This window comes from Haemorhous mexicanus, chromosome 19, assembly GCF_027477595.1.
Source record: "Haemorhous mexicanus isolate bHaeMex1 chromosome 19, bHaeMex1.pri, whole genome shotgun sequence".
In the NCBI taxonomy this organism is placed as follows: domain Eukaryota; kingdom Metazoa; phylum Chordata; class Aves; order Passeriformes; family Fringillidae; genus Haemorhous; species Haemorhous mexicanus.
The window spans coordinates 2193581-2214430 of record NC_082359.1 but is presented as its reverse complement, the minus strand read 5'-3'; the positions used below and the strand labels follow the sequence as shown (position 1 = coordinate 2214430).

Sequence of the window (20850 nt, the reverse complement as noted above, 5' to 3'; positions counted from 1 at the left end):
GGGCACCAAGCACTAAAACCCATCCTCTTAATGCCCGTCGAGACCACTCCAGTCCCCGTGGGGAGCAGCTCACAGCAGTATTTTAGTGTGTTTGAACCCCTGCTCTGCCTCTGCAGGGCTCTGCTTTGCTCACTTTTTTCACTCCCCCTTAGCAAGAAGGCTTTCCCGAGCAGGGATGCTGAGGGAGGGGAAGGAAGGGAGCAACTCCTCATTTTGGAGATGCCAGAGCCTTCTCCATCTGCTCAGCCAACTGGAGATGGAGGCAGCAAGGCACAGATCTGGTTTCTTGGTTCCTGTTTCTCCGGGAGAAGCCCTGGATTGTGTCAGCATCCTCTCAGCAGACTGAGTTTAGCTGAAAATTGTTTCAAGAAATGTATTGCAAATAAGAGAACTTTGATCTCCAGCTGCCTGGGCTGGTGTGCAGGGAGTGAGTAAGGCTTCCTGACATCCCGGGCTCTATTACTGCTTTATTTGTCTGTGATCAGTTGTTCATGTTTAGTTTTATGGGAACCATACTGATGATGTAAATCCTGGGTACGGTGAGCAGATGTGAGAAGAAAGAGCCTGGCCTTGGCTGGCTGTGGAAGGTGCTGCAGTGTTTAACTCACAGGCTGTTAGCAAGATGTCCCTGCACTGGAGCACCGTGCTCAGCATATCCCCCAGGCCTTATTTGTAAAGGGGACAGGGGAGCAGGGAAAACCACGTTGCACTGTGGAATTTACCCTTCTGCTCTTATTCTGGCTGTGCCCCAGGAATGCAGAGCAGACCCTTGTTTCTCGCCTTTCTCTGAGCCAGACAGCTGGGTCCCAGTGAAAAAAGCTTTCCTGCCTTTGTCTCTCTTTTCTTTAGTGTCTTTTCTTTTAGTGCTGGTATCTCTGGGAGCTCAGTGCTGTCCAGCCCATGGCAGTGGAGCCCTGGGGAAGCAGGGAGAGGCATGGGAGCAGCCTGTGAGGCAGCAACAGGCAGCTTGGCTCTTCTTAATGAAGGGAGATTTTAAAGGGGGTGTTCTGGGAAACTTGGTCCTTGCAGAGATGGAACTCTGTGTGAGAACTGCTGGCTCCTGCCAAGGCACTTAGCACAAAAGAGAGTGCATGTTGTGTTTGGGATCACAGATATTTCCCAGCCAAGCCAGTAGATGTTCAGCAGCAGGAAAAAGGCTGCTGGGTGTTCTGGGGACTCCTGTGCCCCGTGTGCAGCCTGCAGAATTCCTTCTTGTTGTGTTCCTGAGCTGGGAGCTCTCTCAGCCACTGTCTGTCCTGTCCATGCAGCCCCATGGATGCACAGAGGCTGCTGCCAGATGAGCACAGGGCTCCCACCCCAGGCCAGAGCACTGACAGTCTGACATCTCCCACTCTGACATCTCACTGTCTGCTTGCTTTCTGCAGCTCCTGCCAGGCTGGGCTTCTCAGGATGGCTGCAGGAGCTCGGTGGAAGTTCTCATGGCTGAGAGGTCCCGCTGGTCCCCGATGTTGCTGATTTAGCATCCCCACATGGAGCTCTTCTTGCTCAGCACCTGTTCAGGGCCTTCCAGCCCCAGCAAGCGGCAGAGCTGTCAGGAGTTTTCCAAGTCCTTCTGACCACAAGCATCAGCTCTTCTCCCACTCCCCTGGGGCTTCCCAACAAGGAGAGCCTTGTGAACACCTGGGCAGGCAAAGCAGCATCGTAATGTGAGTCTCAGCAGGAACCAGCAGCTGGGGATAACCTCACTCTACACCCAGTAGGTGTTAGGGGGAAAGGGGCTGTGCCAGAGGAAGAGAACAGCAGGTTTGATTCTTTGTGAGCAGCAAAGAGGTGAAATAACTCCCTCAGCCCGTGGGCCACTTGGGTGTGATACTGCTGTGAGGCACTTGGGGCTGAGGGGAGGTGGGGGAAGAGCTTCTGATGAGAGCCAAGGGGAAAGGGGAGGGAACTGAGAGAGAAACTGAATTTAAATGGATTAAGCCTGTCTGTCTGAAGTCCTTTGTTTCCTGTCACCTCCCTGGTGTGACTTTCACAGCTGTATTCTGTGTGCCTGGGGACCTGGCTTGAGGTCCCCTGCAAAGTCAGGGCGGAGCTTTACGCCCCCTGGGCATTTCCCTGAGCTGCTGGAAGAGGCTCCAGGAGCCAAAACCCTTTGATTTCTCTGATGTCTTTCCTGCTGTCTCTGTAGGAGATAACCTCATGAACTGATGTCTCCAGCATCACTGCTCAGTGGGTGACAAATGAGGACATGTCCCCATCAGGCAAGTCTCTGTTCTCCCCTCTTGCTTTTGGGATTCCCCTTTTCTCTGGCCCTGGCACCTTGTTTTTCTCCTGGGCAGCCAAGGTGGGTATTTGTACAGGTGGTGGTGGGTGCAAACAAGGCTGGGGATCATGTGCAGTGAACTGCCCACGTCAACATGATTGAATTACCCAGTTCTCCTCCTCTGCTGGCAGCCCGAGACATGGGCATGGGGAGTGGGCAAGAAGAGGTTGTGGAGTGGGAACTTGGCCTTTGGGCCTGAACTCACAAATGGAAAGGTAAAGTAATATGTAAAATAAAATGTATGTTAGTCAGCAAAGTGCTTTGCTTCAAGTCTCTTTTGGGTTTTTTAAAAATCTTTCAAATGGAAATGCTGGAGTTGTGCAGACTGTCCTGGGTCCAAACAGTGAACCTTGAAAACACCAAAGTTTTCCAGACTTCAACTTAGCTAGGTCAGTCTCACTGTGAAGAAAGCCTTGCTTGATTCCCTACTATTTATTCTACATCTATTTTCTTTTGCCCTCCCCTTTCTTTGACTTTAATTCTGGGTTGAACCCAGCAGAGCAGAGTCAGACGTTTTTGGGATCAGCTTGATGCAGTGCCCTTATGAAGCCAAGGGGCACGTGTGGGGCAGGGCTGTGACTGCCTGCAGGGCTGCTGGGCAGGCACTGCCGCTCCCCTGACCTCGGAACAAGGGACATGGTGGCAGGAGCGTGCTGCTCCTCACCTTGCAGGGGTGCACTGCACTCCTCACGGCTCCAGGCTGGGAAGGGGCCCCTGGGGGAGCACAGAGACAGCAACAGCCTGTCCCCTGTGCAGCTGACAGTGCAGGGCAGCTCACAGAGCAGGGCAGCTCACAGAGCAGGGCAGCTCACATTGCAGGGCAGCTCACACTTCAGGGCAGCTCACACTGCAGGGCAGCTCACAGAGCAGGGCAGCTCACAGAGCAGGGCAGCTCACAGAGCAGGGCAGCTCACAGTGCATCTCACATGGTGGCCAAGCAGCTGTAGGGTCCTCCAGCTCTTCCTCTCCCTTCTGCAGCAGCCCCGGACCTGGCCCTGGGCTCAGCCCTGGATTCAGCTCCTGGACCCAGCCCCAGCCCCAGGCTCAGCTCTGGACAGATCCCCTGGGCCAGCCCCAGGCTCAGCTCTGGACTCATCCCCTGGGCCCAGCCCCAGCCCTAGCGCCGGGCTCAGCTCTGGTCTCAGCTCTGGTCTCAGCCCTGGCCCCAGCCCTGGGCTCAGCTCTGGACTCATCCCCTGGGCCAGCCCCAGCCCCAGCCCCGGGCCCAGCGCTGGCTTTGCCCCAGGAGCAGCTCGGTGCCGCAGTGCGGGCAGGGCAGGGCCGAGCTCGGGGAGCTCACCAACCGCAGTGTTTGTGTCTGATCATCCCTGCCCCGTGCCAGGAGCCGAGCGCACACAAACACAGCCGGGCTCGGCTGGGAAGAGCTGCCTGTGAGATAAGCCTGGCGAGGAAAACACATCCATCTTCGTGTCTCTTGGCCTGAGATGCAGTTTCATCTGCTGGCATTTTCCTGGCGTAGGCTCAGGGCACACCGCAATTCACCTGGGGAGCCAGACGCCGGGGAGCCAGCTCCCATTCCTGGCCAGGGGAATCACTGCTCGGGCAGCTGCAGGGGCTGTGGTGGCGAGGAGCCGGCGAGGAGCTGCTGCTGAGGCCCCGGCGGCCCGGGCACAGCACGAGGGGCTGGGACACAGAGCCAGGCACAGCACGAGGGGCTGGGACACAGAGCCTTGGACACAGCACGAGGGGCTGGGACACAGAGCCAGGCACAGCACGAGGGGCTGGGACACAGAGCTGGGCACAGCACGAGGAGCTGGGACACAGAGCTGGACACAGCACGAGGGGCTGGGACACAGAGCCAGGCACAGCACGAGGGGCTGGGACACAGAGCCTTGGACACAGCACAAGGAGCTGGGACACAGAGCTGGACACAGCACGAGGGGCTGGGACACAGAGCTGGACACAGCACGAGGGGCTGGGACACAGAGCCAGGCACAGCACGAGGGGCTGGGACACAGAGCTGGACACAGCACGAGGGGCTGGGACACAGAGCTGGACACAGCACGAGGAGCTGGGACACAGAGCAGGGCACAGCACGAGGGGCTGGGACACAGAGCTGGGCACAGCACGAGGAGCTGGGACACAGAGCTGAACACAGCACGAGGAGCTGGGACACAGAGCCTTGGACACAGCACGAGGAGCTGGGACACAGAGCCTTGGACACAGCACGAGGAGCTGGGACACAGAGCTGGGCACAGCACGAGGGGCTGGGACACAGAGCCTTGGGCACAACATGAGGAGCTGGGACACAGAGCCAGGCACAGCACGAGGGGCTGGGACACAGAGCTGGACACAGCACAAGGAGCTGGGACACAGAGCTGGACACAGCACGAGGGGCTGGGACACAGAGCTGGACACAGCACGAGGGGCTGGGACACAGAGCCAGGCACAGCACGAGGGGCTGGGACACAGAGCCGGGCACAGCACGAGGAGCTGGGACACAGAGCTGGACACAGCACGAGGAGCTGGGACACAGAGCCAGGCACAGCACGAGGGGCTGGGACACAGAGCCTTGGACACAGCACGAGGGGCTGGGACACAGAGCCGGACACAGCACAAGGAGCTGGGACACAGAGCAGGGCACAGCACGAGGGGCTGGGACACAGAGCAGGGCACAGCACGAGGGGCTGGGACAATGAGCCAGGCACAGCACGAGGGGCTGGGACACAGAGCTGGGCAGAGCACGAGGGGCTGGGACACAGAGCTGGGCAGAGCACGAGGGGCTGGGACACAGAGCTGGGCAGAGCACGAGGGGCTGGGACACAGAGCCGGGCACAGCACGAGGGGCTGGGACACAGGGCCGGGCAGAGCTCGGCTGCAGCCCGCGGCTGCTCGGGCTCTGATAAGGAGCCTGCTAGTGCCGTCTTGCAGCGCTCCCGACCTGCCAGCTCCCCGTGAACGGAACGGCCCGGTGAAACGCCCCCCACCCTTGGCTCCCTCTGATCCCCTCCGAAGCTGATCTGAGACTGGAATGTCTCCTGGGACGTGATTCCCTCTAGCCTGAGGGGAACTGCGTTAATAAAACCCAGCGTGAGCTGTGGAGGCGATGGGGGAGGAGGCAGGCAGGGCTGGGGAGATGAGGCTTTTATGAACAAGTCGCAGGGCTGCTGGAATTGTCCCGTCCTGTCCTCTCCCTCTCCCTGTCCCTGGAGTCGAGCTGTGGAATTCAGGGTTGGGTCGAGGCTTTTCTTCACGCACGTTTCTGCTCAGAGCTGCCAAGCCCCTCAGCTCCCTCTCCCCCCTCCTCAGCTGCTGAACTCCCCTCCCTGGAGCAGTCCCGCTCCCCCAGCTCCTCTCGGCACAGCGCTGGGACCCTCCTGCCCCTCCACGTTGCTCTGGCATCGTGCCCTGGGGCAGGCTCGCTGCGGCAGGGGAGAGGTGTCTGTCCCCGGGATGTGCAGGCTGGCTCGGCAAGGCAGGGCCAGCAGCAGCAAGGAGAGAGGGCTCCCCACACCTCGGCAGGATGGGAGCTGCACTCATGGGCTGCTTGGTGCTGAGTGAGCAGAACCAGCCAGACACGGGGCTCTGCCTGAATAAATCCATGTGAAGGCAGTGGGGATGTGAGCCAGGGGGAAAAAAGACAGGAGAGCAAGAAAATTCAGCCCAGAGGAGATACCCACGAAGAGAGACCACAGAAATGTGGATTTTATTGGTGTGATGCACTCCTGGCTCCCTCTGGGATGCAAAGTGCCTCTGCAGCAGTAACTGTGCACAGCAGTGATGCCATCTCCTGCCATTCCACACTGCCCTGGATGCTCTGCATGACACACACTGCACTGCCACTGGCAAATGTCACTGGAATAAATTGGTGGGACAGTGGCAGAGATCAGTTCCCCAAGTGTTTCCCCACTTTCTCTTGAGCTGCAAATGCTGAACTCTGAGACCGAATTGTCACAAACTCCCTGTGGCAGCCTCAGATCCAGGGGAGCACCCAGAGACCCCTCTGAAGAACCATCTGAAAAGAGCACCAGGAGAGCTTGCCCAAGGCTGGGAATGAATCCAGCACAGCACCCACAGTGCCCAGCCTTTCCAGAGAGCTGAGGGGTTTGCTCAGGTCACCGACTTTTCAAAAGGTCAGGCTGCTCCTACAGAGGATGTCTGCAGTGTTCCTGTGGAGGAGCCCACGGATGACTCTGGCAGAGATGCCACCTGAAAGCATTTCAGCAGAAATCATGAGAAATCAGAGTGCACAACCAGGCTGCCCTGTGCATTTACAGGGTTATTGACTTTCCATGTGAAAAGGAGATACCACTGGCTTCTTTTAGAAAGGAGAAACGGGATCTGATATTTAGTTTCTGTCTTATAATTTTCTGTTGGAAGCTGATGGCTGGGGAGCCTCAGTAGGACAGGGAGAGCAATGTGGTGACTAAAACTCATGAAACATTTTGGAGAGCTGGGACAAAACACCCCAAATCACAGGTGTCTGCACTGCTGTGTGGAGGCTGCAGAACCCACAAGATCTCTTGGGGTGCCATATGAACTGTGTCTTTGCTTGGGAAGGGGGAGAGGTGGGGAGGCAGTCACTGCCACATTCTGGCTCAGAGCAGTAGCTGTTCCTGGGTTGGTGCTAAGAGCTTCCTGAAGGTCATGGGCACCCTGCCTCACACAGACCCATCCTCGAGCAGTAGCTGGTCCTGTGTTGTTTCACTACAGGGAAACTCCATCAGTGCCCTCCAGAGCTGTGGGGAACCACAGGGGCAGCTCCTGGAGAGGTTTGCTGTCTGTCTGTCTGAAGAGAGAAGGGGCCCAGCCTGGCCAGGGAGCAGCTGTGCAGGAGCAGGAGGGAGTGGCCTCTGGGCACTCATTTGGGTGAGGGGGAAATGCTCAGCCCTGGGCCTGGACACTGAAGGTGAGGCCGGGCCAGGGGAAGCAGGGAGCCTGAGGAGGTGTGAGACCCTCCAGGGCTCACTCAGCACTGACAGCTCCTGCAAGGGTGTGAGCTCTCTGCTTTGGACTCCTGACAGATCCCAGCCAGAGGAGAGGCAGCAAAGGTCACAGCCCCACTGCTCAGACCCCCCAGACATGCACCAAAACCCTGTGCTGGCTTTTCACCTCAGGACTCAGGCTTGCTGTCTCATCCTGTGTACAGCAGGTGAATTCACAGTAATTGTCCTCGTGATCTGAGGAGACACCTGACGTGTTCTGGAATTTCTTGACTTCTCTGACTGAAGAATTTGGGAACACAAAAGCCCCTCTTTCAGTTACAATGAATGGCATCAGCCTTCAGCTGGGATGAGAACATGACTCCAGCAGCACAAGCCCCACTTCTGGATGAGAGAGTGCAAAGGAAATGGAACTTCCAAGATGCAGTTACTACAAGGAGATTTGGAAAATTGTCCTTCTGCTGCCTCTGCTTTCCCCACCAGGAGCTGAGGGCATCCACGTTTGGTACCTTCCTCCACCAGACTGGGTTCAAGTGGCACAGGTAGAGGCAGGGGTGTGCCTGTACTTCCCAGGAACCACAGGCATGGCTGAGAGAAGCCTCTTCTGATGGGGAAAATCCCTCAGTGTAGCTCAGCTGTGCCTGGGCTCAAACAGGAAACACTCCTGACCTGAATGGATTCGGGTCCAGAAGAGCCTTCAGACCAAAAGTGGGCTAGCATGAACGAGTTAAAATCCTTTCCTCTGCTTGGTGAAATTTATTGAAAACTACATCGTTCATCTGTTGAAACTTCACAGCTGTTGAGATTGCCCTGGGGGCAAACCACATCCAAGAAATGGCATGTAGATCCTGGAGCACGGGACTTGAAAGCTGAGACGGGCTCTGGGCGCTGCCTCCCTCCCCTCGCAGCCCCGCCGGGCCATCTGCAGCTCCCGCAGTCACACACGCGGCTTTCGGGCAGCGCACTTGGGCTAAAGAGTAGCGGAGCAAGGGTGCAGACAGGAAGATGGGGTGTGGGGAGGGGCACCCGGGGTGACACAGGGCTGAGTGCCACCAGGGAACATCACCTGCCTGTGACACTGTTTTTTTCTTATCCCTGGGGAGCGGTGGTGAGGCAGGCCCGTAGGAAATATGCCATTTGCTCATGAAAACTCTGTGACTTCTGTTTAGTGGTAGCAACTTGCCGGGGTTTTTTTGTTTGTTTGTTTAGGTTTTTGATGGTTTTTTGTTTGTTTGTTTGGGTGGTTTTTGTTCGTTTTTAAATTATTATTTGTAGGCTGCAACTCTACTTGCTAAAAACTGTATAGGACAAAAAGGTAGTTCTTGTGTATTTCCTTCTGAGCTGAGTGCTCTGCTGTGTGAACCTGGGGACTGAAATCAGCCACTCGGCACAAGCAAATGAGGACTAGCTAGAGCTCAAAGAACAAAATAAAAGGAGGACATGAGAAACCCACTGACGGCATACACTCAGTCACAAATGACTCATGGAGTAATTTTGAGTAGCAAACACATTGGTAAGAACTGGAGGGTTCACTTCTGTCTTTTTGGGGGGTTGTCCACAAACAAAAACATTGGCGAACCCATCAGACACTTTCTCCTGCTTTGAATAGTTTGCCCAGATCCCCGAGCCATGAGGCCGCGCAATTTGCTGCTAACCTCAATAGCTGCAGCTCAGGTAGAGGCGGAGCAGTGCCCAGATCTGCCCCTGCACGCTCTAGCGAGGGCTCTCCAGGCCAGCCGCAGCTCGGGGGGCTCCGGCGGCGCCCCCGGCCCGCTCCCCGCGGGCGGCTCGGACCGGCCGGGCTGTGCCGCAGCGAGGCGAGGCCAGGCTCCCGCAGCACCGGGGCACCGGGGGTGTCCCCGTGCCCTGAGCAGCCCCTGCGAGGACAGCCTGGCACGGCCAGCCCGAGCCGTGCCCGCGGCAGGGGCAGACAGGCGGGAGACGCGGGGAGGGAGGCCGGCGCTGCATTCCTTACCTGTGAAACAAGCCCTGGAGAGCCAAAGGCTTGGGGAATTCCTAGATCCCTTTGTACCACTTTTCAGCTGTGACAGAGCGAGGATTTAAGTGCGGCAGACTCCGGAGGGGGAGGTTGTAAGTTCCTTTTAGAGCAATGGAGAGAAAGCAGTCGAAAAAACACAGACGAGCCTTTTACCAACCTTGCCTTACCTGCTCCTGCTGCTAACAGGAGGGTGAACTGGGAGCCAGGGCACCAAGTTATTCAGAAATTACTGATTTTGAGTAAATCCTTCCAGATGTATTCAAGAATTGTCTTTCAGATTTATATGTCCTTAAATCCAGAGGCAACCTTCAAGTGTAGGCAAGCCCTAACAGCTGAACGGTGTAAGGAGAGACCCGGAGTAGGGGAAAAGAGAGAGGCAAAATGAAGCCACTTCATTGAATCAAAGATCAAATTTAGGGTGAAAAATAGCGGAATTTGGAAGTTTGGCCAGTCTAACAGTGAAAATTGTTGCGAGGGTATTTCGATGTAAACGAGGCCCTCCTGCAGCGGGAGGACGGCTCCTGGGCAGGGAGACCTGACACCGTAACTGCGCCTGCCGTGCGAGGCCGCTGCGGCGGGGAGCGCGGGCGGAGCTGTGTACACAGCCTCGCCGCCAGCCACACCAAATTATCTCATTAGTAAAGCCGGGCTAGCTGCACTCCTCAGCACAGAGCCGGCCTCCCACTGCACAGAAAAACTTTGTGTCTCATTAACCAAATCAAAGGGTCCCCCAGACACGGCTGAGAGGGGCGCGCTCAGCTTGAAGCCCGGGCTCCTTCAGCAAGTTCTTCGGAGCCTGCTGGAACTAATGAATGTTGATTTCTTACGGCTGGGGCTCTGGCACTCCCTGTGCCCCTGCGAGTCCATCCTCTCCTCCCTCCTGCACATCCGAGCCCCTGGAGCTGCCAGGAGCGAGCAGGCAGGGAAGGGAAGGAGCCTGCGGGGCAGGAGCCCAGCCCCACACACCGATGGCTCAGCTGGCAGCACGGCCGAGCTCAGCTGCAGAGCTGGGGCTCCTCACAGCCAGGGGCTCCCTGAGCTCACCCACCCTCATCTCCCCTCCTGCCCTTTCTCCGTCCTGTCTCTCCCACCTCTGTTTGCTCTCATGGCTCCTCGGGACGGGCCACACTCTTCCCTTCAAGGAAGGGAGCCACACTTCCCCGGGACCTGGGAAAAGGGAACAGTGCAGGTGCTGCTGAGGCGGGGGCTTTCCAGTCCCATTCCAGCTTTTCCAGCTGCTCGCCCCCTCTGTCGGTGGGAGAAGACAGGCAGGGAAACGCTGGGTGTAAAATGCCGCTGCTCCAGCTGAGAGCAGCACTGCACAGCTCCCGGGGCAGGAGAGCCCCCGGCACTGCGGCGGGAAGGATTTGGGGGTGTTCCCCTCGCAGTGGTGTTTGTTTGAGAACGACCCTTTCCTTCCTCAGGAGCTGCAGCTCCCCCTGCCCGCCCGGCTCCCGCGCCGAGGGGCGGCTTGCTTTACAAACGCTTTTCTCTTCCCCTCGTGCTGGAAATTTGACTCTACAAAAACACTTCCACAGCAGCTAATTGCCATCCCTGCAGTGCCTGAGCTCTCTAATTCCTGCCAGTCAATGAACCAGCCCAAAGAGCTGCTTTTCACAACTTGCTGAATGTACGAACGCAGCCCTAGAGACGACACAGCTGGGATTTTTCTTTTTTTCCTGGACATCTTCTGGATCCTTCTCAATTTTGGAAATTTCTTTCTCTCCATTGGGCAAAGGAACACCCAAAGATAGAGGTGGCAACAAGGCCCGTTCCAGGGAGACACTGAGGAGACCCACAGAGGCCCTGGAGACGAGTGGGGGTGCCAGGGAAGAGATGATTGTCAGGAAATTGGTCTAGAGGTAAAGCTGGCGTCGTCCAGCCTGTCTCTTCATGACTTGAGGGCTCATCATCATCTTTTCATGGATTCCTACTGCCCAACAATGTCCACGCCTTGCACAGCATTCCTTGATCTCCTGGTTTGTATCCAGAGGGCTGCTGCAAAAATTGTTCTGCTGGTCAATGGTTTAGACCGCATCATTCCTCCCTTCCCTCCTCCCTGGCAGCCTCCTTTCCCTGCCCCAATTGCGGAGCGCTCACATTCCCTCATTACCCGCCTCTCCTCCACAGCGGCCGCGTTCGTTGCCCATTACAAGCCCCTTCTCGCTCTGCCGGCCTGCCCACACCTGGCAGGAGCACTCCGAACCTCCGCAAAGCCCGGCACCGGGAGTTCTGCCGTGTCCCGCCCTGTAGCGCCGTCCCGGGGCCGCCGTCCCTGCGCTCCCGGGCCGAGCATGGAGGGGGGGGGATCGTTCTGTTCCCGCAGGTAGCACAGGACAAACGGCCGCAAGCTGTTTCGGGAATGTTTGCCTTGGACGTCAGGGACAGATTTCTGCCCTGAAGGGCTGCCCAGCCCCGGCGCGGGGGCAGCACCCAGGGCAGCGCTGGGGTCACCGGCTGGGGGTGCTCAGAAACCGCGCGGGGCTGGCTGGGGACAGCGGGCACGGGGGGCCTTGGCTGAGCGCCGGCACTCGGGGCTTGTTTCGGTCTTTGCGTGTCTCGGTGCTTCGGTGACCGATCCCGTCACCGGTTCCGTGATCGATCCCGTGATTTGTTCCATGATTGGTCCCGTGATCGATCCGTGACCGGTTCTATTATTAATCCCGTGATTGATCCCTTGACTGGTTCCATGACCGATCCCGTGATCAATGCCGTGACCGGTCCCATGATCGATCCCGTCACCGGTTCCATGACCGATCCCGCGATCAATGCCGTTGTCACTCTTGCGCCGGGGTCGCGGCAGGAGCAGGCGAGAGGCAGGATCGTAGCAAAGAAGGCTTCATTCAAAAGAACCGCGCGGTTTTTATAGCGTGGTACCATAGATTCTATTCTATTGGCTAACTAACAAGAAAACACCTTTCTCACGCACTGCCCTTGAGAGGAACAGAAAAATAAAGTAAAAAAACACTACTTGCAAATCGTTTATAGTCAATAGGTTATCACATCTTTTGAACTCCTTAAAACTTCTCACAAGCCGCTGTGAGAAACGCTTGCCGTTTCTCTCTCTCTGTCCCATAGCATCCACATACTGTGACCGGTTCCATGATCGATCCCGTGATCGGGTCCATGACCGATCCCGTCACCGGTTCCATTATTGATCCCGTGATCAATGCCGTGACCGGTTCCATTATTGATCCCGTGACCCATCCCGTCACCGGTTCCCGCTCCCGGGCCTGCACGGGTCTCGCGCGCCCTCTGCCGGGGGCCGGCGGGAGGTGCGCGGGGCTTCCCCGTGCTTACTGCGCATGCGCCCTGCGGGAGCAGCGCCTTCCCCCAGCGGGGCGTGGCCTGGCTCCGGCCGCCGTTTGCGCGTGCGCGCTGCGTCACGTGGCGGCGCGGGCCAGGTAAAGTCGGGCGCGGGGCGGGGCGCGCACACAGCCATGGCGCGCGGCAGCAGGAGCGTGTCCCGGCCCGCCGCGCACCCCGCGCCCGCCAGGTACCCCGGCCCGGCCCGGCCCGCCCCAGCACGGCACACCGGGGCGCACCTTGCCACAACGCCCTGTGCCGCCCCTCATGACTCCCTTCTCTCCGCAGCCCGGCCCCAGCGGCCCCGGCGCCCGCGGCGCAGCCTGCGCAGCCCGGGCTGATGGCGCAGATGGCGAGCACGGCGGCCGGCGTGGCCGTGGGTTCCGCCGTGGGACACGTCGTGGGCAGCGCCATCACCGGCGTCTTCAGCGGCGGCTCCTCCGAGCCCGCCAAGGCGGCGGCGCCCGCCCAGGTGCGAGCGGAGCCGGGCAGTGCCCTTGGGCCGTCCTTGGGCGGGAGGGGACGGCGGGAGAGGGGAGCGGGGCCGGGCGGGAGGGAGGGACGGACGGACAGACGGACGGGAGCGCGCTGGAACAGGCGCCGTTGCCCCCGCCCGGCCTGACCGGGCCCGTGGCCACAGGAGCCCCGGGCCGTGCTGCCGCAGTCGCCGTACGGACCGTGCCACTATGAGATGAAGCAGTTCCTGGAATGCGCCACCAACCAGCGAGACCTGACCCTGTGCGAGGGCTTCAACGAGGCTCTGAAGCAGTGCAAGTACAGCAACGGTGAGTGTGCCCCGGCCCTGCAGCAGGGAGCTGCTGCCAGCACAGCGCCTCCGAGGCTTAGAGGGTTGCAGAAGCGATTTTTTGGGGATACGGCGCCCTTTAGGGCTTTAGTAGGAAGTAGTTGCATCTTTAGGCAGGAAGGTAGCTGGAAAGGGAAGGAGGAATGATTTTGGCCATGTCTCTGTGAAGGCTGGGAGGCTGTAGGTACCTTCTTAGAGGATCCACTCTTGCTGCCGTGGGCAGCCTGCTGCTCTCCCTGGCTGACTCTGTGATTCCTGCTGCATTTGGTACAAGTTGTTGTTAGTAGTTAGGTCATGATCTGGTTACACCGGGTGAGAGCTTTAACTCCAGCTGCTGGAACGTGTTCCTAATGCTGACCTTCTGCTTTCTCCCTGTAGGTGTTTCTTCTCTGCTGTGAAGAATTTGCCCCCTCGTAGGAAAGAGGATCGTGTTGTAGAGCCCTGCTCTCCCCAGGGAGTGGCAGGACAGACAGGGAGCGAGCTGGAGGGAGCAGACTGACCAGCCAGGAGTATTCTAGTGGTAATTCACTTCTGAACTAGTAGGGAAGGAAAGGAATGGTTGGACCCAAGGCTCTTCAGTGTTCAAATAGCAGTGTATTTATTACAGAGAAATAAAAGAATTTATTTGGACCTATCACCTGTGCATGTTCTTCATTTAATTCTCAAGCTAAAATCAAGCTACCAAAGTGTAAACATTGTCAGCCAAAGGACAAGGCACAAGTGTGTGCTTCCTGCAAGCAGGGGGTGCAGCCTAGCAAGGACTGGGCCTGTGTGACTTGGCACAAGGGGATCCAGACCCTGGCTGCCCTCCAGGCAGAGGAGAGGCTGCAGGGAGCTAAGCCAACACGTGTCCCACGGGATTTTCAGTGACAAGTTACTTTTCTATAGATATCCTCTTCCTGAGTGCCTGTCCTGCCCTCAGAGCTGAGTGTGACCTGTCTGGCTGTGGGACCTGGGTGCAGTTGGCTGATCTGACTTTGAGGCTTTAGCAGGTTATGCAATGCTCTCAAGGTCACTGGCATCAGGTGAAGTCTGGGGCTGCTTTGCTCTTCCAGTCACCTTGTCAGCACAGCCTCGTGACTGCTGCCCATGGACTGGCCTCCAGCAGGGACAGCCCGTTCCTCACGTTGGTCTAAGAGGGAAGTCTGAGGTTTCAGCTGGAGTTTCAGTGGCACAGCAGTGAAGCCAGGAGACTTTCAGGTGTTTAACTGATGCAGTTTTCATGCCAGAATGAGTCTTTTAACCTTTTGATCTGTGACTGTTGAATGAAGGACAAGTTCTCAGCCCCTTGCTGGGATCTGTGAGGAAATCCAAATCTAGGTGGTAAATGCTGTTAGCAGGTACTGGAGGCTGATGTTGAAAGTCCTGCCCCTTCTAAATGTCACAGTCTTAAGTTCTTGGTAGAGATATCCTGAGCTGTGCCTGGCCTTGCCAGGGGTGTCTGGTGTTCTCCTTAGACACAGCCAAGGGAGAAAGTCGATCAGAGAGATAAAAAGCCCAGGTGCTCCGTGTGCTGGGCTGTCCTGTGAGAGCAGGGAGGAACCACTCCAAAGTGTTTAACTCCCTTTAAGAAATAAGTGTATTAGACTGTTGGTGTGCTGCTCTGGGAGGAGAAGCTGTTAAGGAGAACTAGCAGCAGCACCTGCAGGAGGTGTGTTCTGCCTTTGACCCAGCTTGGCAAAGTGCTGCCTCTGCAGTTGTGGCTGTCTCTGGAGCAGCTTCTCCTGGAGATGGCAGTGGGCAGTCCCTGCAGGGCCACTCCAGAGTGCTGCAGTGGGAAGCAGGCCCAGCAGTAACAGGAGTGCAGCTGGGTGGGAAGGAGGTGCAGGTTCTTGTCCCTGGGGATGCAGGCCATGCCAGGGGAGCATGAGAGCCCTGAAGCAGGAGGATGGTGCCAGTGCCTGGCTGTGATGGTGGGTTTGTCCGGGTGCAGTTTGGGATGTGTGAAGCTCTGGGGGGGCAGGGGATCCCAAGGGGCTCACTACAGGGGACTCTGCTGTGCTGGAATAAGAACCTGGGCAGGTGTTGGGGTCCTGGTGGAGGCTGCCTGGTGACCAGTGATGGGTCTGTTCCTCATTTAGGGTTGCTCTTGTGTTCCAAGCTCCTCTTGCTCTGTAAGGTGGTCCTGCTCCTGGCTCGGGTGCTGGTGTGAGGCTGAGCCCTCTGCAAGGAGCCCTTCTTCCTCTGCTCTGTCCTCTCAGTCTTTCCTGAGAGCTGCTGCAGACGATCTGTGGAGTGACCAAGCCCTTCCAGAGTTTTGTGTTCCTGCTGTGTTGGTCAGTTGCCCATTACCCGTTGAGCAAGGCACTGCCAGCCTATGAGACTACAGCCTGGGAGAGACACTTGAGGGATTCCCCCCCATTTGTTCCAAGGAGATGAGCCCCTTTGCCAGGGGGACAAGCTGGGCAGGGCTCTGCCTGGTGTGAGGTCTCACTCCTAACTGGGAGGGGTCCTGCCCAGCAGCCCTGCTTGTCCCCTCCCTTGGTGCCTGAATGCAGCCACTGCCTACAGGAGCCCTGAAGGAGCACAGGGATCAGAGGGGAGTCCCACAGGTGCTGTACAAGGGCTGAGCTGGGAACAGGAGACATGCCAGCACCCCTGACTCCTCTGTGGAGGTGAGGTGGGTGCCTGGCTCTTACCTGGGAGGTCAGGGTAGTGTTTCCCCAGGTCCTCAAGCAAGGATTCATAGCAGATGGCTTCAGAGTTTTCTTCTCCTGGCAGCAGAATGAGAGAAATGGATTAGTCTCTCCTGGTTGTAAACTCAAGGCTTGTAACTGGGGCAGGTGGTTCTGCCCAGGAAGAGTTCCTTCTCCCCTGGAGCAGCCCTTGGACAAACAAAGGCTCAGCTCTAGCTGTTCATCTGAGCTGGCTTCTCCCTCCTCAGAGTTTCTGGGCTGTGTCCAAGTGGCTGCTGAGCAGAGCCCTCCCCAGAGCTGCCCCTGAGCGGGGCTGGCTGCACAGGAACTCACGGACAGCTCTGACGAGGATGTAGCGCTGCCTTCCCTGCAGGTGTTTGCTGGCATATTCAGATGCAGGATCTTCCACTTTGCTCAGGTTCATCAGGGTGCCCTTTTCATCCATGAGATCAATGCAGTCTGGAGAGAGAGATGTGGTGAAGGAAGCCCAGGCTGCCCCTGTGGGGCCCACGTGAGCCTGAGGGGTTTAGAGGCATTTTCCTTGGTAAGTTACACTTAGAACAGAATCTGTTGAGATCTGGGGAGTGGGAGGTTTGCTGTGCCTTTCCCTGTGTTTTGGGATGTTCTGTGACTCCCATGTGACCCATTTGTTACCCTGTCCTGTTCCTCTGTGGGTGAGTGGCAGTCCCTTGGTGACCACAGCCCAGAGCACTCCTACCTTCGGGTCTGCACTGACACTTCCACTTCAGGTGGCCTGTGAGGGTCTGGATGCAGCAGAGCAGGTTCACCATCTCTTGGCAGTTGGCTGCAAATAGGGAATGAGACCTGAGATAGCAGCGTGGTCACCCCAAACCCAGGGACCACATGGGCACAGGAGGTGGCTCAGAGGTGCCCACTGTGGTCAGCAAAGGCAGGACCCCCACATGGCACCAGCAGGGCCTTGAGCAGCTGCATTACAGCCATGGCTGCTGGCACTGGGTGCTGAGACTGCTCCAGGGCAAGAGGAGAAGATGAGCACTTTCATTTGGGGAGAATGGTTCTGATTGATGAAGTGTCTCTGTCCCCCAACTTTGTTTCACCAAGCATAAGTAGGAAAAAGCAGTGAGCTCTGGTCCTTGCCAGTGCCCTCCTACGAGCTGGTCCCAGTCACAAGGGGAAAGAGCTGGAGCTTGTGGCTGAGTCACCCGGGGATATTTTGGCCATGAACTCTGACCGAGTTTGTCACAATTGAGAAATCCCCCAGGGCTGACACACGTCAGTAGTCAGAGCTGGGAATCCAATTCAAATAGCAGAGGGAGCAAAGGCTTAGGACTGTGTGTGTCTGATGGCTTCTGGGGTAAGGCCAAGGCTATCAGCCAGCTGGGTAAGGTCAGGACAGGGGCTGCTCATTCCTCCTCACAAATGCCTGCTCTCTGACACTGAGAGCCAGGGAACCCTTCCCACACAGCCCAGAACAGAGGAGCTCTGCTAGCAGCTGGCACTTGTGCCCCATGGCTCTTCTGGTTGTGTCTAGATAAGCAGGGTCCCCTCCGGTGCTTTCCCAGAGCTGCCAGGCTGGGAGCTCCTCCTCACCTCCAGCCTCCCTCCCTGTGCTTAACTCAGCTCTGCTGGAGTGGTTTCCCTCCATGATTTGGAGTGTAGGGGTAATAGATTTCCCTTTTTGAAAAGCAGTGAAGTGCAGGATGCTGCTGTGCCTGGCAGAGCTCTCCTGCCTGTTCCCTCAGCACTGGGCATTGCTGAGCACCAGGTGCTGTGTCCCTCCCTGCCCCTCGTGGGGGTGACAAGGGTGGCCCAGGTGCCCGGCTGCCCCCACCTACCTCCGAATCTCACCGTGGCGAACATGGTGCTGCCGTGTCCCTCCCTGCCGGCAGCGCTGGGAGCTGCTGCAGCGCCCCGGACACAGAGGCTCCATCCCCACTGACGCTGTTGTGGTTTCAGTAGCCAGATTGCCCAGCAACAGTGAATGCAGATTCTCGAGCGACCTGCGGGGGGAGAGGGGAGGCAGAGCAAGGGCTGAGCTAACTGAACAGCAGCCTGCTCCATGTGGTCCCAGATGCTCTGAATTTCCAACTTTTTGTAGCCTCGTGGTGTTTCCCGTCCCCCCCATTTGTCCTGCAGCTCATCTGGGTTGTGGTGGTGCCACATCTGATCACCCTGCTCCTAACTGAGCCCAGCACTGCTGCAAGGCCAGCCTGGCCTGCTGTGTGACATGGCTGGATGCCACTGGAGAAATCCCCCTGAGGACCTGCCTGTGCTGGTCCTGCTCTGGAGCAGGAGGCACTGGGGTTTTGCAGCCCCATGGTGGACATGTTCATGTGCTGCCTGCATCTTCTGTTTGGTGCCCAAATGTTGCTGTGCAAGTGTCCCTGCAGTCAGGGCCCTGTAGCTTCATCCCCTTTTCCTGTGGAAAACGTGGATGGAATAATGTCCCTGGGCTGCTCAGCAGATGAGGAGGCTGGAATGGTGGGAACCAGTAGCAACACTGATGTGCTGCATTATCCAGTGCTCACTGCTCTGAGGACAAATTCCCTTTCTCTGGAATGCCCCTCTTGGCATGGGGAGTTGATTTTTCTCTGTCTTGCCAGGTTTCATTTCACAGTCAGCCTAATCCATGGACTTGACCTGCTCAGAGCTTGGGACAAGGTGTGTGTGTGTGACACTCCTCCCCAGACGTGTGCAGGGAGACTTGTGTTCATCTTGCCACCACTCTGCAGCATGTGGGGAGTGCTGGTGGGCAGCAGCTGGAGCTGTACCTGCAGGGTGCTCGTACCTGCAAGAGCTCATCAAACACAAACTGCTGATAACTGCAGGGACAAACTTGCAAACGTCTTTGGCTCAGGGCCTCTGTGGGTGCTGCAGAGGGAGGGAGTGGCTGTCCCCGGGTGGTGATGAGGTGGCACAGGCAGGGGCTGAGCCTGCCTGGGGAGGGCAGGAGTTGCCCGGCGGCTCTGGCACATGAGAAGTGCCCGCTGCCCTCACGGCTGGGGACAGCCTGGGCTGGTGGCCATGTGACACAGTGGCCCCGTGACAGGTGTCACAGGTGGGAGTGGCTTCACGCCCTCTGAGCTGGTGGCCGTTGCTGTGACAGTCTGCTGTCCTTCCGCAGCAGCTGTGCTGCAGCCAGCTCTGCCCCAGCTCCCTGGGGACACGCCTCCTGCCCGCTGGCCTCAGCAGCCACCCACCCACCAGGGCTGCCTGTGGCTGCTGCTCCTGAGGTGGCCCTGGCCAAGAGGCAGCACCCTCAGCAGCTCCCAGCCCCTGCTGCAAGTTATGCTGAGACCCTGCCCAGTCATTCCTGTCACCGTGAGGGAGCTGCATGAAGGCAGCAGCAGCTTTCCTTCTGTTGCTTCTGTGATGGGACAGTTCCCTTCTCCCTGGTGGCCCCCAGCCTGCTGCCTCCCCAGGGCATCCTTGGCACGGTGTGGCTCAGGCTCCTGGCCTCCTGCATGCCTGGCAGCAGAGGGCCTGAGTGTGGGACTGCAGGGAAACCTCTCTGTTCGTCCCATCAGCAAAGAGATGGTCAGTGATGCCACCCCAGTGCCCAGGGTGAGCTGTGGGTGTGCTGGTGCAGCTGAAGGAAATGGGCTGGGGTGAAGGTGGGTGGCTCTCACCCCCTTCCTGAAGCCCAGCTGCAGCAGAGCGAGCAGCCCCAGGGAGCAGAGTCCCTGAGCCCCCCGTGTCATTTACATACACCCCACCAGTGGCCACGGCACAGCACCCGGGCTTTGTGCAGCACCCCAGAGCTGCTCTGAAACAGCCTCCCTTCCTCTGCCTCCTGCCATGGCCCTGGGATTCACAGTCCTGCTCCTGCTGGGGATGCTGGGCACAGGTAAGGGTGTCAGTCAGCTCTGCCTGGGGCACTGCAGGGTGGAGGGCAGGCCTGGGCTCTCCAAGGGGGGGTGGTTTGAGTAGGGCGTTTTGCTCCACGGCTTGTGATGCGATGAGCAGGGTGGGTGGGTAATGTTTTGTGGACATCTTGGGGCAGAGGGTGATGGGGGACACGGCTCAGCCCATCACTGACTGCATCCCTGGTATGTGCAGCTGCCAGGGCTCAGCCCGTGCTGAGCCAGCCGCACTCCGTGTTCGTGCAGCCCGGGCAGAGCGCTCGGCTCTTCTGCACGCTGAGCCCGCAGTACAACATCAGCCACTTCGGCATCTCCTGGTACCAGCAGCGCCCGGGGCACTCCCTCACCTACCTGCTCTATTACAACTCTGAGAGAGACAAGCACAAGCCTGCCAAGACTCCCGACCGCTTCTCGGCCACCAAAGACCTGGCCAGCAACGCCTGCATCCTCACCATCGCAGCCGCCTGCCAGGACGACAACGGCACCTATTACTGCGCCCTGTCCCCCGCCCTCAGGTGGCTCTAGAGACGGCACCCGAAGCTTTCCCTGCTTCCCTTGGCCACCCTCTGCCAGCAGGGAGAGCGGCAGCCCTGGGAGAGATGGTTAAAATCCATCCTTGCATGCTTGAGCAGGCCTCGTGCTGGGAAGTGCAGCCACCCCTCTTTGTCCCCAAGCGTCCCTCACGGGGCATCAGACAGCCGGGCACGGCCGCAGAGCGGGAGGCTGGGGGACTGGGCAGCGGCCTGGCTGTCCCGGGCTCTTCCAGCACCTGGCACAAGGCGGCTTCCACCTGGCTGGGGCTTCCGCAGAGTTTAATTAAAGGTAATGAAGGTAATAAAGGCTGATCCTCACCCCGCGGCTCGTGTGGCGAGTCCCTGGGCAATCAGGGCAGGCAGGAGGGGCTGCGGGCCTGGCGGGGTCTCTGGGCCGGGGAGAGCCCTCACCCACCCCCGGAGCAGCCCCTGGTCCCACAGCACAGCTCCTGAGGGGACAGGGACACGCGTGCTCCCGCTGGGACTTTGTGGGGACGTTTTCTTACAGAAGGATGAAGGGTTTTCCCACAGAATTGGG

At 58.2% G+C, this 20850-nt stretch overlaps 3 protein-coding genes across 4 annotated transcripts; 2 read left to right on the top strand and 1 right to left on the bottom strand.

Moving 5' to 3' along the window:
* The first annotated feature begins 12592 nt into the window (after window positions 1–12592).
* CHCHD10 (coiled-coil-helix-coiled-coil-helix domain containing 10) lies at window positions 12593–13933 on the top strand. The gene is made up of 4 exons (XM_059863779.1): window positions 12593–12683; window positions 12782–12965; window positions 13134–13278; window positions 13677–13933. Exons 1-4 carry the CDS (start codon window positions 12628–12630, stop codon window positions 13694–13696), a joined length of 405 nt encoding a protein of 134 aa, XP_059719762.1. The 5' UTR covers window positions 12593–12627; the 3' UTR covers window positions 13697–13933.
* On the bottom strand, window positions 13873–18032 carry C19H22orf15 (chromosome 19 C22orf15 homolog). The gene is made up of 5 exons (XM_059863776.1): window positions 17752–18032; window positions 16653–16739; window positions 16268–16393; window positions 15938–16012; window positions 13873–15526 (listed from the first exon to the last, which is right to left on the bottom strand). Exons 1-5 carry the CDS (start codon window positions 17975–17977, stop codon window positions 15372–15374), a joined length of 669 nt encoding a protein of 222 aa, XP_059719759.1. The 5' UTR covers window positions 17978–18032; the 3' UTR covers window positions 13873–15371.
* Window positions 16350–20630, top strand: VPREB3 (V-set pre-B cell surrogate light chain 3). Of its 2 annotated transcripts, XM_059863781.1 has the most exons (3): window positions 16350–16478; window positions 19636–19763; window positions 19976–20630. In XM_059863781.1, the coding sequence occupies exons 2-3, from the start codon at window positions 19715–19717 to the stop codon at window positions 20302–20304; spliced, it is 378 nt and encodes a 125-aa protein (XP_059719764.1). In that variant the 5' UTR covers window positions 16350–16478; window positions 19636–19714; the 3' UTR covers window positions 20305–20630. The 2 variants fall into 2 exon arrangements, with proteins under 2 accessions (XP_059719764.1, XP_059719763.1); XM_059863780.1 differs by lacking the exon at window positions 16350–16478 and having other exon boundaries at window positions 19038–19763.
* Window positions 20631–20850: the final 220 nt, after the last annotated feature.